Source organism: Antedon mediterranea, chromosome 11 (assembly GCF_964355755.1).
Source record: "Antedon mediterranea chromosome 11, ecAntMedi1.1, whole genome shotgun sequence".
In the NCBI taxonomy this organism is placed as follows: domain Eukaryota; kingdom Metazoa; phylum Echinodermata; class Crinoidea; order Comatulida; family Antedonidae; genus Antedon; species Antedon mediterranea.
In genome coordinates, this window is record NC_092680.1 from 16605343 (window position 1) to 16623625 (window position 18283).

The 18283-nt window shown below is 31.7% G+C and overlaps 1 protein-coding gene across 1 annotated transcript in view; it reads left to right on the forward strand.

Moving 5' to 3' along the window:
- Window positions 1-4102: 4102 nt before the first annotated feature.
- The window catches only part of LOC140062660 (synaptotagmin-4-like), a 31780-nt gene continuing 17599 nt past the window's right edge, over window positions 4103-18283 (forward strand). Inside the window, exon 1 of the mRNA XM_072108966.1 lies at window positions 4103-4455. Within this exon, the coding sequence (XP_071965067.1) occupies window positions 4404-4455 (52 nt within the window). The 5' untranslated portion in view covers window positions 4103-4403. The remainder of the gene's footprint in view (window positions 4456-18283) is intronic.

Consider the following 18283-nt stretch of genomic DNA (forward strand, 5'->3'; position numbering starts at 1 on the left):
AAGCCTCATCAACGTCTGCAAGCAGACATAATACCAACAGAAGAAGTTATATAGAAGAAAAGATTCTCAACAGTTGACTATCTCTCCACAATCAATAACACTCAGCTCACCAACAACAATGTCATTCAAACTGAATATAAGTTATAACGGGGAACTCTGAAGAACAAAGCCTCATCAACGTCTGCAAGCAGACATGATACCAACAAACAAAGACAAAGCCTCATCAACGTCTGCAAGCAGACATAATACCAGAAGAAGAAGAAGAATACTATAAAAGAAAAGATTAATTGAAACTATATAAATAAAGATTTAATTTAATATGTTAATAGATACTATTTGTAATATAGAATAATAGATGTATGATAACATTTTATAGTAAATTGTATTTTATGATCATTGGAATAGTACACACTTTATATGACAGATAATTTATAATAAATTGTATGCTAAAATGTCGAGGAATAAACGAATGTAAATCTGTTCCATAAGTATTGAAAGGTTTTTAAAAAAAGTCAAATTTGTTTTGCTACATACATAAACAGTTAAGTGTCTTTCACACCTGTTGTTGTCCATATTGATTTGCGCATGACTGCGTGGAGTGTCGTGAAAACAAAACATTGACGTTCGACTTGATTTGCCGGCGGCGGACCGAAACCGTGCGTGCCGGAACATGTGTGAAAGCCCCTTTTACACATGGCTACATATTTGGAATATGTATACAATATGTTACACTGTACGCTTCATCGTCGTTAGACATAACGCGTTCTTCTATTTCGCGCCATTTTATTCGTGTCGTTGGTCGGTTGTGTCTCAATATTCTATTTTGTTATTACCGTTGCCGCTCGTCTGTGTAAATTAGCCTTTACATGCCGTATCAATTAGTCGTCGTCTTTTTATCTTACGGCTTCATTTTTGTCAGGTTTGCCCATTCTGTAAATGTCTTCTTCTTCGTCATTCCATTTTGATGAGCGTCCCTTTGTGAATATAAAGTAAATAAAAACACATTAACAAACAAAAAATGTAAATAATTCATAAAGGGTGGTGTTGTAAGTGAACTTCGTCCAACACATTTTTTTTTTCAAATTACAGTTTTGCAAAATAAGTGTAACGATGTTTAGACAGCCCACTATGTCGGTCGGTTGGTCGGTCGTTAAATACTAACTAACTCAAATTTGAGTTGGAGCATCGATACTAGCCGTATGTCATTCAATATTTCTTCATCAAGATATCCGCAAACGAAATATCTTGGCAAATTCATAGATTTTCTTAGCCCACAGGACAATACGCTTATTATCTTTATTAATAATTTCAAAGGGAAAATTAACCTAATACTGAGTAAGATTCCTTATATATTTTTAGTCCGCTCGAGTTAGACGTCGCCGGAGGTGCGCTCTCGTGAAGTGCTGTTTATCAATTAATAATAATATGTCTTTTGATGAAGTTAGACGTCAGAGATAATATTTTTGTTTGAATAGACGTTGTCTGTGTTTTGTTGTTTTTAAGTCAAAGAATTTTTCTTTAGCTTTCATATCTTAGAAGCCTCATATCATTTAACGTTTCTTCAAAGCATTCCAATACCGTTTGTGACGTGCGCCTTTAATTTTCTGCTGATCGAATTCATAAATTACCTCAGTATAACATTATTGATGAAAGAAACCTTCGTGTATTATGATATGATATATTATTTGTTGGGAACATTTATGGAACATGCACCAACTGTTGAAATCAAAAATCCCCTTCGAACGTAGATACATCCAGAATACATACATTTAAAATATATCTACTTCGCTTAAGATTGAGTGATTGTGTAACATTTATCTGTAATTGAACTGAAGTTTTATGTAAACATCGTACAATCCAGACCCATTTTCTAATGTATAATATATCAATGTTTAACGATAGTGTTTTAAATGCATACGCACTCCAGCTTCTTAATGCGTTCAGAGTCAAAGTCTCTGCTGTTACTAAACACGAGTGCCATTCAACCACTTCATAGAAAAGGAATTTATTACAGCGTTGTAAATCGTCATAACACTAAAAAAGACAAAGTATCTGAAGTGCACATTCTAATTTCTACTAGGTGAATTTGTTCGCTCGAATTGAAAGCGTCAGCTTATACGCATGCGTAGAGAGGGATTGAAACATGAATACGCATGCGTATGAGCTGAAACTTTCGTTTCGTCAAACGAATTTGCTCAGTAGAAACGACGACCGCCACGCATAAACCGACGTGATTTTCTTTACGCTGATAGACACGTATTTCGTATCTCGTATCTCAACTCATCATTCACCATCAATTTTAAGACCGACCAGGTGGCTTTTTAACTTTTTTTATATTTATTTTTTGCACTCAACCTTATCCTGAAGACAATGTTTATGAATGTGTTTGTATATTTGCCCTTGAGCAGTCTCAGTATTCCTAGCCACTGATTTTTTTTAGTGGTGTGTTTTATTAAATAATTGCTGTTTGTTAACGTACCGTAGTCTACAAGTGGATTTATAGTGTATTCAAATTTAAAGGAATTAAAGTATTATGATGATAATCCTGTAAAATATGTATGCAAACTGTACAGAGTAGAGTTTAATCTGAATTATTGTTTTTGTGAGATAACAGTAATAATGATTAGCATGTTATTACATGATGACGCAAGCATTCATCTTGAAACGAATACAGTTTAGATTGATTGAGCCATTACGGCGGTATGAAAAAGTGCCATCAAATTAATTTTACGATACGAAAAAAGGTCCATCAGTTTAATGTACGAAAGACAAGTAAAGAAATTAAAACCTACTAACTGATTCCCCCTCCCTCCCCCCAACCTTAATGAAGGTGGTGTCCACTGATTAGAGACTGACCGTTAATATTAAATGTTATTTGCCCTTCGTTTGTTTTTTAAAGTCCTTCTTGGAAAAGGGTGTCTCTTAGGCCATTTCGCAGCCATAACAAAATTATCGGTAATTTTTTAACTAATCAGATAAATAATAAAAAGTAAAGTGCGCATTATCAGACATAACCGAACAACCAAGTGCCCAAACACAACCCAACATTTTGTGCTTCAGGTCAAAGGGTAAAAATTATCAGATTTATCCGATAATTATCCGATTTAAATAAGATAATTATCGGTGTATTTTTCTCGAGCGGAATCGCTTAAACCCCGTTTTCCACAAGAATTTGGTTGGTAGTAACTAACTTACCCGTTCGGACGGAACAAATTTACACGTGTAATGGTCGCGTGTGGTGTAAATTTTGAGATAAACTTGCTGTTTCAAAAATCCACCTCATGAGGTGAATTTTTCAATTACACCTTAAACCGCAAGCTGATTAACCGCAAGATAAGGAGCAATTTGACATTAATATTGTAAAGCAAATTAGTCTAAACCAAAATAAAATTCATCGCGGTTGACAAAACAAGCATTTGTTTGAATAATGGAATAGTAATAATTAAAATTTCATAATAGTTGACATACCATAGATAATTGTATTATTATATAATATTAGTTGGGTTTAAATAGCCTTCGTTTAACATTTATAATAGTGACATAAACTCTGAGTACATACATTTTAAATATAATCTAAAAATCTGATAGTGTTTGCTCTCACACAAAGGTTCCGCTTCGGTTGAAAATCATCTTAGATCGCTAAGCTTAATTATTTGTAGAGAGCTATTGATTTCCCAAAGGGTCACGAAATCCAATGGTTCTCGATAAGTACCTGGTAACATTGCGTCGTGCAAAACGTCAGGTTTTCACACATCGCGTGGGTTTAGATATCGTATGCGCCGCGTGCTTAGATATCGTACGCGCCGCGTGCTCGTTTACTAACGTATCCGTCTGTAAACACAGTATAGGCTTAGATATCGTACACGCCGCGTGCTCGTTTACTAACGTATTCGTCTGTAAACACAGTATATTCTATAATGAAATCTTCATGCATTTCAATCGGTAAACATTGTAAAGATTAATAATATACCCGGTATCCAATCAGGACACTGCAATTAATTGCATAATGCGTACGGAGACATTCACACAACCTACCCATTTTCACAATGGTACTTACCGAATATTAACTATGTCTGAAAATGAACCGAAATGAACGTTTATTATCAATGGATGAGGCATTCGTAACAGTATACACCATTTCTTTGTGCGCATTTACTTTCCTGTCATTATCATAATTGCACTAATTATAATCAAAGCACCTGTACATCGTTTGAGACCCACTCACTTTTCCTGCCAATGAAGGCAGATTCACGTCTGTTGTCTTGTTTCATGGCTTAGGACAATCATAAGCCTTCGTATTGTACACTCGACGTAAATTTATCACTCACAGCCATAGGCCCAAGCGTGATCACCTTTTTTATTTACTTGGACATTATTAGTGCTGGAGTTACGTACATCTGATTATGGCTGGCGAAAATCATTACGCTGGTGATTCTTATCATAATGCTGTAACAAGTAAGTAATTTTATATTTTATTATCGCTGATAAATAAATATACATGCAATATGTTTGTTTTGTTCTCGTTTTGAATCGGGTGTATTATCTTCACAATGCGCATGCTCATTTTCTTTCCATTGCTCTCTGTTTTTCAATAATCTGAAATCGTGGCCGATTTAAGCATTAGCGAAAACAAATTAACACACATAATACGTTAGGTTAACACTATTGCCGGCCCTATTATATCCATACATGGGCATACAAGTCATATTTTCAATGCAAAGTAATTACTGAAATAACTCATCTTCTTCAATCTCAATTATTTACTATTCAATCTCCTTGATATATGGCATCGATAATTCAACAATTGAAAAAAAAGAGGGGGAGAATTAGTAGCCCTGTCTTTGTAACGTATTGTTACAAGTATATGATATTTCCTGTTCCCCACATTAATTCGCTTTGGAATGGTCTTTTAATCTTCGTGAAAATAGTTTGTACTACAGGTGGACAGTGCGACCGTTTGTACTACAGGTGGACACTGTACTACAGGTGGACACTGCGTCACACCTTTTAAACAGTAATTTAAAGCACATAGGTTTCTTGTTGTTTCTTATTAATTATTCATTAATTACATTTTGTGCATTATGAATATAGTATAATAATTGGATTAGGTCAAATATTATAATCATTATGTTTGCAGTGAGTGACGTAAGTCATCAGGATGTTTTCTCGTTATTTCCACGAAAAGATACTTAGGCTATATAGTCACTCTGGATGTATACTGTGCCTACACTAATCATGGAGGAATCCATAATTCTCAACCTTGTTGGATTAATTTTCATCGAAAATCATGCATAAAATCTTGAATTAATGCATTTATGTCTTTCTCCGAAAGTAGTTTACCTAAAATAGTCTTGTAGTAATATTTGCATTCAGATTTTACAGAATATTGTGGATGTTTGTGATTCTTCATGTAATTTTCCATGAAACAATAAATTAATTATCGGTACTATATACTGTATCTAGATGTCTCAAGTATCATAGGAATGTGTTCACAAAGTTAGTACAGACATATTTTGCATAAGCTGATGAAAGTCTTGTTATAGAGTCACAAATGTTTTGTGATTTGATTTCTATACTATTATACCAGGATAGTAGCGTAAGAATTGGGCTTTTAACAAAAATGTAAGAGCTAACACTTATTATACCAAGGCATGTAAGCCTGAAACCAACTTTTACCGTTGATAAACCTACCAGAAACAAGTGTCCTTGCAAGTGACTCAATGGCAGGAGGTAGACAGGTAGTTGCTGACACGAGATGGGTTTCAACAATAGCTATCCACAGATGATGACATTAAGACGAACTTCAATAAGATATACCTTAATGGTATGTTTAATAATCAATCAGCAATACCACTATGCATTTTCAACTTAATACAAATTCATTATATTTCAAAATCTTTTATGATAAGCAAAATGCATATTTTATTAATCATGATTGCTCTTACTATATACTTTCACATGCATTCATAAGAGAGGTAGGCCAACTATATCTTCTACTTGTTCCCTATCTGTGATTGTAACTAGTTAAAGCTCTTGTTCGTACTGCATAATAAACATACGGTACTTAACGCTGGTCGATATAACCTCCCTTGTGTACTATCTAAATCCATTATTAAAACATAATCAGGTTGTGTTTTTAACAATGATATATCATATGCCTATCATAACTTGATCCAACAGCAAACTATACTATAATAAAGATCTCTATGCGTCTTGAATTGCGTTTTTGTTGTTTCTCACGTTCGTTTCTTATTTCCAATTTCTGTTTTGTAATAGGTCCTAACGAGTGGCAATCATGAAAAATGAAGTATGTTTATATACAAGGTTTCTTCTTTTATCTTATTTATACCTCTCTTCCTTCCTTCCTTCAATCATTCATTCATTCATTCATTCATTTTATCTTTAATTCAGAATTTACAATCCATAATGTGCACACACAATGGAATAGCATATAGCACAATGTAATGGCATAGTACAATTGAATAAAACATATTATTCTGGCTAATGACATATACACCATTAAGATGATGTCTTTTAAATCTAATAATAATATCAATACAATGGTCTACCTTCTGACATGTCGTTGAGCCTGTTTAACGGTTAGTTTGTGGAAAGAGAAGAACAAATAGCCGCATTGAAATTATTATTATAGTATTGATTTTATATCATGATAATGATTATTACATTCCTCAGGCTTTATTTAGTTGTATTGGTATTTTAACTTATTATAGCAAATTTTCTTCTACAAAAACCACCGTTTCGGAAACATCTAACGTTAACATAAACAATAAAACTCGTAAAATGGGACATAAATACTGTACAATATAAAAAAAAAATACAAATTCAAACTAAATGAATGTCAAATTGATATGACTTTGCCTCCATAGTTTATCATCTTACTGACGTATTAACTAACGTCATAAAGGATGAAAATGGTATTTACGGTAACTCGTGTAAACACAAGGGATATATCTATCAATTCATGTCAAATGGCAATATGAAAAGCAAATCAGAAATGCAGCGATTTTGGAGATATATTATTATTTGATTCACCAATAGTTGTTATAGTTTACGTTACCATGGTAATGTCGCGTATCCGGAAGACCTAAAAGTCTTATGACGTATATAAATATCTATGCCATTCGTATTCAATATAATACTTCATGCCTAATGATGGTTTGAGCGTATACAAAAAAAAATAAAAAATTTCTCCTCCGGACTGACTCTCTACGCGGTGGAAAATAATTGGATAACGGATAACAGTTAATCGCTGTGTCGTCATGCATGATTGTTTAATTTATTTACTAATATTAATTGGTTACTCCTATAATTAATTCTATGATTAAATGACGCATGTGGAATACTTGAATTTTACATTTCTGTACTTTACCAAGCATGTAAGTATTGATTGGTTTCAGATCATTGCGTCACAGATTTGATCATTGATGATGAACCGGAATTTTGTTAAAAATATGTCAATGCGTGTCCATGGTAACGTTTTCCACGCTTGTCATCTTTTAGTATCGATACGGTATAACGTGAATAAGTTGTCATGGAAATGATTTCCGAGTCTGCGGCCAACTAATTACTACCCTTTACGTACGTCCACGCATATAAATGAGTAAAATCGATAACAAACGCGTTCGATGTTCAAGTTAACACACTGTTGATGATGAAAACAACACCACTTTGCGTTAGTGATATCAATGAATCTTACGTTGCGTCGATATATTTCTTGAGGTTATTTGTGATGTATCTGAAACCGATATCCGATTCCTAAAAGTGCCTCTTATATTATATAGAATTGCACACATGAGTATTCAAGGAATTAATGTAAGCTGTAAAGTTAACTGATGTATTAAATTTCTACTAGGTTTTAACATTGGTTTAATATAACAGACCTTAGCTTAGGATTTTCATTTGAAGGACATTTATTGATTTCAATAATGGCAAATGGCAGCAACACATAATGATTTAAACATTTTTAAAACTTCACAAGTAATAGGTACTGTATATAAAGCTCTGTCTACACTATCAAACGTTATGTGACCAAACAAAAAATATGATGTGCCCATATATGGACATGATGAAATCATATCACTACCATTTTTGGGGGCACATCACACTTTTTTTGTCAAACTAGATTGAAAGACTGCCCTGTCATGCAAGAACGTCTCAACTGACAAATTTTTCAAAACAAAAAATAGGATGTGTCCATGGACATGATGATGTCATATCACTACTTATTGTCAAACTAGTTTGTAGTGTAGACAGAGCTTAAGACGAAGAAGTATTTATTTTTTTTAAAAATTTCTGGTTACATTATTGTCTTGCTTCTTTTGAAATAACGTTTTAGTTTCAAACTCAAGCGGATACAATTGACAAAATTCTAGCATAATAGGCCTAAGTACAACTTCATGTGGTATAATATATTATGCCACCATTTTTTTATGTATAAAACATTTTGAATGTTGAATTTTGTTATGTCTGATATTTTAATAACTAAAATCTTTCAACCACGTACACTATATTGCAAAACGATCCGCTCTAACGAATCTTGTTTGTCCAAATGCTCCACAGGGAGTGTTCTATAATGGCATAATAATGACATAATTAGTATTATTTATCTTAAGAACATGAACACATCCATATGCTGCTGAGAGAATCTTATGAAGACGTTTGATATTTATAATTACAGTAACTGGGTTATTGTATGTTGTCGGACTACTGTGAATAAAATTAAGGCATCTTATTAATATCTCAATGCATACTACACTGTATATACACGTTGTACTTTATATGAATTCATTAATAGAGTGTTGCTTTTATCACGGGTACATACATTACTTTTTATTATATTGACACGTATAGCCACTTGATATTGGTTTTAAACCAGTGGAGATATAGTGTAAATATTTAATGACAACGCTTTAAACTGTCTTTAAAGCACGTGTGCACTTTGAAATGTCGTAAGGACACATGTGCGTTTGACATATGAACATTTAGGCTGAAATTATTTTATATATTAATTCAATTGATCCAACAATACCAATATACAATTTCATTCATGGTTTTTCCATAAAAAAATATACCTACCATTTTAACAATTTGGTTTACCGTAGACAAAAATAATTTTTTTTATACATATAGCAAAGGAACATGAGTGGCGTTTATTGTACGAAACTTAAGTATATTAGTGAAATAGTTAGGCATTACATTAAGAGGAATGGTATATATATATTTTAAGTATATAAGACGATTTATGGTTTGCATTTTTACACTATGTTATTCACGGGTTATACATTCAGTAGGCTAATATTTTATGCGTCGTCGTAGGCGTAATGAAAAAGAGTTACATTGCACCGTGGTCTACGCAACTTAGGGCAATTATACTAATCATAATAGGCTATTTAAAATGAAAATATCAAATGATAAATTCCGAAAACGAAAGGAATGATATTTAATCCAACACGCCATATTTTATGTCACACTATGATATTTGAAAAACTCATTTAAAATACCAAATCAGCCTGCTATATTTATACAGACAAAAGACTGAAAGTGAATAAAGTATTTAACTCATCGATTAACTCCCTAAACCAACCTCAATTTACAAATTTATTCCAACCAAACGCATCTTTTCACAATTATAGAACTCGAACTGTACAGGATATGCATATCCCTCTTCATAAAAAAACTTCATTTCAATATAACTTAAGATTTAGTGGACCTAAACTATGGAATAAACTACCTTCAAATATTAAAGTTGCTGTATCTAAGAAAAGCTTTTCATTTAAACTTAAAAGATATATCACATCCAAGTATTAATTTTTTATTATATTACATTTTATGATAATAATGTTAATGATGAGTAGCAAGAAGACGACGAACCAATTCTTTATTTATACCAAAATTGTTTTTTTTTTTGTTATTTTACTTATTTAGTTTAACCCATGTTATGTAAATTGTTTAATTGTTATTTATTTATTTTTTTAATTTATTTATTTATTTATTTATTTATTTTCTTTTTCCGTGTTGTTTTTATCTAATCTTTGTTTAGGCATGTCTGTCACAAGCTTTTTGCTTTTTTGATCATGCCTTCTTCAATCATATTACCTTTCTTTACACCATTTTGTTGACTGTTTTATTTTGAAGAAAAATAAATGTTACTTTGAATTATATTTCTGATTATGAATAAAACGTGCATGCTATACTAAATTAATACATAGGCCTCCCATTAAATTATTATTGTAACTATTTGAATTTACTCATCTTTGGCGTTTCATATTTATCGCTACTGCTGATCAGTTTTTTAGAGTTACAGTATCTTATTTAATATTTATATTGGTATTTTACTTAATTTACCATGAAATGCTGAAATGTTATTTTGCATGAATATTATTCCTTCTATATTTATTCTACATTACGCCTACTTATTAATTGAACTTTGATTGTCACAAAACAAATTTCTTTGTTTTACTAATTGTAAGCCAAATGAGTTTAGTGTAGCTGCTGTCAAACCTACGTAATAAAGCGGTTTGTAGTTAGGCCTACGACATGTTACAAGGCAATTTACTAAAATACAGTAATTACCATTAGTGGTCATAGTTAATAACATCTTTTACCACCACACTAATGAACTTGCTAATTAACCCAGATTTATTCTTTGATCTTCCCTTTCAACGTTATGAATTTCCCCTAAGACTAATATCAAACATGTGATAATTTATTTATCACCGTTTTAATTTATTACAGGTGATAGTTTGTATTAAATCTATAGCTTATCAGCATTTGATATCGCTACGTTGGTTTATAAAATAAAATATTCTAAATCGATAGTATCTACTGATAATAATGACCAATTACCTTGCATTAAAGCCAAAACTGTTACCAAAAAAACACAAACATACACACCTTATTTCACAAAGGAAACGATCAATATAATCTGCTTCATGTTAGAACTGCTACATTTGTAAAGATCGTTGATTATTATTTAGAATTAGGTTAATCAATTTAATTCTTCGTTTATTTGAGAAATTTTTAGGACACATCTTTTTTTTTTTTTTTTGGTCACAAATTTTTAAAAAAATGGAAAATCAAAATTCCATAAACCTATTAATATTACCTCTATATTTAGTTTTCAATTTATAATTTATGTAATTTTTCTGTAATGGAAAATATACTAGCTCGTTACAGATAAGTTGCATGTATTTGTATTATTATTATATTAATATTAAAATTGTATTATTTGTAATAATTAATTTAATTTATCAAAGAAAAGTGCATATACACATCTTAAAGATAGTATACAAACAAAAACAAAATGTATTTGGTACTGCTTATGCAATATCTGTAAGATCTCTTGAAAAATTTAATTGAACCTCAGAGTACAACATTATCATTTCAAATCTAAAATTATATCATTGTATTGTATAAGTTTAAGCCAATTATGTAGCCATAATAAGTTATAAATTGTGTTATTCTTTTATTACCTCCGCCTAGGTAGGCAATTTCTATCCATTTGGGTATCTGTTTGTCTGTGAACTGCATATAGGCCCAAGTTTCAATCCAAATTACACTAAACTGTATAACACCCAAACTTCTACTTTTACAGACTTTTTATCTGGCCAATCTTTCCCAATTCAATTTCGAAAGGGGTAACTTAGGGGAAAGATAATATCACAATTCACGCACAACTTAAACAAAAAAATAATTTTAATAGGGTTTGAATCAGGTCATCATGGAAAGTTAAATACGTCTCATTATTACACCATGTTTTCACATTTTTTGTTGTAGCCACATTTTTTTGTTTTTAATTTCGGAAAGGTTTTTTATGTAGGGAAGTTGTAACGTAGGTGAAAGTATTCAGTTTGGAATGCCCATCAATTGTGAAAATTAACACTGAGAAACAAATACAGAAATAACTTGAAGTGGGACGCATGCGTACAATTGTGTCCCTTAGTGATATGATGACAAATTTCCTGTTTAATTATCAATTCAACACATTGAATAACACCATTTACCATGATAATATCGTTGCCACGACTAGAATTTACGTAATTTCGATTTATATTCTATTAGACAAAGTGCATTTATGCTATAAATAGATCTAACAACGCAGGCGGATTAGCTGAAAATAGAAACCCAATAATATACCCTAATTGTCACACAGTTTGTATTATTAGAATGTCATTCAATATATATTTTTTTAATGCAAATATCAGTATTTGAAGGTAGATAATTACACAATGTTTGTCTACGTTTACAAACTTTACCTCGTGGTGGTTTAACTTTTTAAATCAAACTATTTCATAAGAATGTTATGAGACAGACAGCAAACACAGTTGGAAGATGATAACATTGATTTTAATAGACGACTGGGTTTTAGACACTTGAAACATCTCTTCACACCTTACGCGACGAGACGTAGGCTATTTAGTTGTTGACCGTTTTCTAGGCCTAACTATACAGCGGAGGTCCATACAACAACATGTTTTTTTGCGAAGGGAAATGTTCCGTTGTTTGCTAATACTAATCTTGGTTTTTTTTTCTACAAACATGGATAAATAAGTAAATGTTAATTAAATGTATAATAACTAACGTTACGATACTAATTGATGAAGCGCCGCTGATTATAATTAAAATGTTGTATAAATGTGCGCTATACAAGTAATAATAATAATAATAATAACGTATTTTCTTCTCCGGAAAACCTACGTATTGAAGGAAAATAAATGATGTTTATGTTTTTCACAATATATATATTATATTAACACAGCTGTCTCACGAGCTTCGACGTGTAAAATCGAATCTCATTGGCAGTTGCGGAACTACACCTAACTTGTATAAATACCCATCTCATCGATCATAGTCAATTTTGTTTACCTCCCCGATGACTGAGTTCTAGCAGAGATTCTAGCATTCAATACTATTCGATATTTATAATGAGTAGACCAAATAAGGCAATTAGGCTTAAGGTGGTGTGATGTTGATGTCTCTTTTTTCATGGAAATCCAAATGTGGTAATGTATATATTTATTTATTCAAATTCAAACAAACTTGAAAGACAAGGAAATACCAAACAGGTGCTAATACATATACTAGTAGGTCAACCCAAAACAGATAACTTAATTACGATTTAAAATTAAAAAATCTACAATTGACCAACATACATTTTAGACATTGTAAAAATTGCAAAAATAAGTATTAAAATGATTATGTTTACTTTAGTTTGTTCTCTTCATTTACCTGATCGTAAGCCGAACATAAAATTGCATTTTCTCTCTACTAAATTTGTTTATGTTCAATCTAGTGATGTTGTGATCGCTGGACATACGGGTCTACTAATTCACAAAGAAAACTAACGATAGATGACCAATCACATATATTCCTTCTTAACAGCTTGCGACGCGCTGCATTAAAGTTAATTAACCATTTATTGAATAACCATTAATCCATTTGGTTCTAAGTAATATAAATTATTCTGAAAGGTTCATGTTATTCATCGTTTGTGAATTAGGATATTAAAGGGTAAAATAATCTTGTTGAATTATATAGATAAATAATTAAAACGTTTTAAGCTGCTACCGTCAACATATCCCTTAATTGAAAGTAGACAGATTATCAAAAGTCGCGTGCGTAATACATCACATCAAAAGTTGAAATCTGTATATTATAGATCTATCAATCTATGTAAGCGCCTAACATTACTAGCATTATTAATTAAAAAGTTGACGTTTAAAATATATATTGCTGTGTCTTCTTTCCTATGTTAGAATACTATTGAAATCACATGCAATTAAAGAAAATAGTCCTCTAACAAAAGAGGCATTTCAGCCTGCAGATGACAGCATAATTAACCGAATTACAATATACAACGTACCAATGAGAACGCATTTGGTATCTTGTTTTTCTGCTGCATAAACGTAAACTACATCGCACTGACAAAAACATTACTCTTACTATTCCTTAGATGAAGCCGTCGTTTTGAATAAAAAAACGAATTGTAAAAGAAGAAAGAGAACAACAAATCTATGTTTATTGTTTATACACGAAATTGATTATTCCATCTAGACTAACAAAATCTCGTTTATCTGTAAACCGCCAATGTAAACCATCCAATCGAACAAGCTTAGTATAAAATAAAACAATCTATTTAAAATAGAAATAAAGAAATATCTTTTACTTAAATATTAAGCATTTCACGCTTATTATTATATTATTACTGAGGCTTCATTATTCTCACTATTTCTTTTTGCCAAATGAGACAAATGAACTTCTAGGTCGTCATTTTTCTGCTCTATATTATTATGAAATATATGTTTGTTGAATTTGAAGATACTATGATAATAGTTACCCATTTCAACACATTTGTCTAACGGAAAATAAAAAGCTGAATTTATGTAGAAATTCCTTCAAAATTTATGTCTGCACATGTCTTTATTTTTCGTCCGTGTTCTCGCGATATACATGTAACAAACTTGTTTGTGCAATGATTTACAATGCGACTCTTGCTGCATAAAGTTTGATCCCATAACAATTACTAGTAAGTTCGTTTCCATTTACACAATATCGTAATGTTTGTGTTTGTTAAAACAACGATTATTCAGAAATACCTAGGAGCGGATAATTAGATTTCTAGTCTGTAAACTGTTTGTAAATTGTATAGTTGTTACTACATCCTGCTCGTGTCCAATATATTCATTTTTCAAGTGTTCTCGAAAATACGTAAATACTCTACAGCTCACTATGTCGGACGATTGGTCGGTCGATAAACACTAACTCAAATTTGATCACGCGACTGCAGCCATGTATATGGCCTTGTTCGAGATCCTGGTAACCGTACAATTTAAAGCTCTGTCTATACATCAAACCCTATGCGACAAAAAGATGTGATGTGCCAATATAATTATGGAAATAATGATGTCGTATCACTACCTTATAAGGGCATATCACTACCATATTTGGTCACATCACACTTTTTGTGTTACACTGACACCACGCCCTGTTTTTTAAGGTGAACAAAGGCTTTTTTGGAAACTTATCCGTGTTTATTGATAGCTTGTTTTCAAATTAACTATATATAGATAGATAATTACCAAATAAATATAGATATGGTCTGAGTAGCAAATGGGCACCTGGAGTGTTGAAATAATACCACACCCACACGCACGTCATTTAGTTAAATAAAACTATGTGATTGATATGAAAAAATGAAAACCGATTACCTAAGCGCATCTAATTCATAAAATAAATTTCCATCTGTATTTTGGACACATACATGCAGACATTAAACTCAGATAAAAAAATTAATCTACCGTATTGATATTCGTAAAACAATTCCATTTGTCCTATCTCATAATCTTAACAATTCTGAGAGGAAAAAAATTCAAAATCTATAAGCCAGGTAGCATGCTTCAATTGGGTTACCATTTAGATTGGTATCCGAAATGTTCTTTCAAACACAAAAGATACGGTAATGGTTATGCTCTGACAAAAATAATAACTATGATGGTAAAATTATAAAAATTTAATCCAAAGAACGAGTTTCATGAGAAAACAAAATGTTTCCGCGTGATTTGAAATCAATACGATTTAATATTACATTGCATCAAGATTTTAGCATTATGTGTTGTATCTATTTTGTGAGTGCATTAGTGATTTAACAGTGTAATAGCATATCGGTGACGTAATCAGCAGAACCCAAGGCTACTGTTCCTATATTATACATTTAGACTAATTTAATCAAACAACAACGTGTTTTATATGTGCATTTAGTATGTATTGATTTTACAAATTACTGCCGAGGATCAAAAGTTTTTTTTTCGCCTTGGCGGTATTTTTGAATCGGTTGACGTTGTGCGTGGGAATGTAAAATCGGTTTTTGATACCGTGATCTCCCCTTATTATATAATGGTTGAAGTATGAGAGATGATATGTTATTTTCCCGAAAGAAGGATGTATGCCTAAACGCTTTGTTGAGCTAACGTTGTAAGTAGATATTTAAACTATTCTACCTTGATGCTGTTGCATATATTTATAATATAATACCGATAATATTATTGTACTGAATAAACTTACCATGTTAAAGTATATTGAACATGTTATATTGCATCCATAGTTGGTGACGTAATGGTTGGTGTGATTTCGGTTTTAAGTTAGTAACTTGATTCAGTTTTTTCCTCTTCTAATGTAGACATTATGTATTCATGCATTCATCTTTTTATTTCGGAATACCATGATGAATTAATATATCCATAGCAAAAAACAAGGAACTTAATCTAAAAAATAATTGTACAGATAAAAAAAATAAGGTTGTACAAAATAACAGACAAATATATAAATATATAAAGTCAATGCAAGAAGGCATTCTACTGTCTATGTATTCTTGACAAATTAATGGCCATGATCAAAGAATTACTACTTGAGTTCACACAATTTGTTTAACTAAAAACAGATGGAACGTCATTTAAAACAAACATGTTAGCACTATAATTTCTAGGCTGCTTCAGCAGCAAACGCAAGGCATTGTTATAGAATAGTTTCAATAATCTCAAAGCGCTCTTATTGTAGGCCTATCTACACCATAAGGTGAACAGTACATGCTGACACACACACAGTCGTAGTAGAACAATTACCAAACTTTCTACTTAGAGAATTTGACCTAACTAGATGGTACGCTCCCTTCGCTCGCGTACCATCTAGGTCGTGCCCATAATACATGTCGTTTACAGGAACGAATAAATAGACACTGATTTATGTACTCAACTAAAATTAGCACCCTGAGAATTACTTCCGAAAGAGAAACTTTTCACAAAATGAGACCAATTGTTTAATTCAAATTTAAACAAACTTAATTTGTGTTTTGTCCTCTACTGGCTTTACAACGCCACTCATGCCAGTGAGGGAAGGGTGATGATGTGGGTGGTTTAAATGCAATAATAAAGATTTGTACATAATATACGGCGACTGAAAACGCTAGCTCATTATCCGTTAAAAAAAATTATATCCAACCTCTGCAGCACAGATTGAAAAAAAATGGATCGAATTTCTGTTATGAGTATACAGTCAAGACGGACATCCATTAGACAGTGTATACCACGATCGAAAAACACCCCTATTTGGGGCAAATCGTTGAACCTAAATTCGTTTTAATTGTCAATAACTAATTATCTAACTCAATTTAATTAGTAAACAGGGTTACATCAGGTGGTTAAAATCAGTACCGAGATTCTAACCAACTTTATATACCATCGAGTAAACATTCTAGAAAAAACGCGCGATTTACCGAATTTTGCCCTTACGTAAATTTATATATAGATACACATAGATTGAAATTGACGTTTGATGTCACTTTCATCACTCAGATTGTTACTGATCACATGACCAAGTTAGGTTATGGAATTATCAAAGTTTAGTGGTGCCCAATTCAAGTTATATAATACACATACATACACGGTATGATGAAGAAGATAAGTAAAAAATATTATTTCTGGAAATCAACATGATCCTATCATTTCTGCATCTATCATCGAACCAAAGCAATAACTAATTCTGTTAACCGAACCAAATCATTACCAATGCAAAAGTGTATACCATCATGTCCACGAATTATACTGCACCGTTGAGTAATGCAATATTATGTTATAAATATGTCGGACGTTCACATTTTCTGGTTGTCATCTAAGCATTAAAATATTTTTTTAATGAAAATTTAACTACTTTATATTAAAATTAAAAAATATATTATATATGGTTTTGGTTTTAATTTGAGTTGACTATTGATGGAATATTTTTACTTATTGTTTTCAGTTCAGTTTAATTGTTATTTTGTAGGTTTTTCTACAGCCCACTATGTCGGTCGGTTGGCCGGTCGATTGGTCGGTCGGTTGGTCGGTCGTTGGTCGATAAACACTAACTTGAGCACGCGACTGCAGCCATGTGTATGGCCTTGTTAGAGTTGCCATGACACTCTGTACTCTGTTAATTTCCTGAAATTAATACTAATATATTTCTGAGATAGCAATTATTATAACAGTATTTTTATTAGCTTATGATAGTATAGCATTAATAGAAACCAATTATTATAGATTATGGAATTCTTCTAAATATTATTTCTTCATTCTGTTAGGTTAGGTTAGTTTACTTATTGTTGGTTTGAAAACAAGAATATTTCCAAAATAAATCATTCTATTGGTGCAAAACAAGTGTATATGCCTACTCCTACGTACAATATAGTATTAAAAGTACTGTGGGGGTTTTTTTTGTATTTTTTTCAATTTAA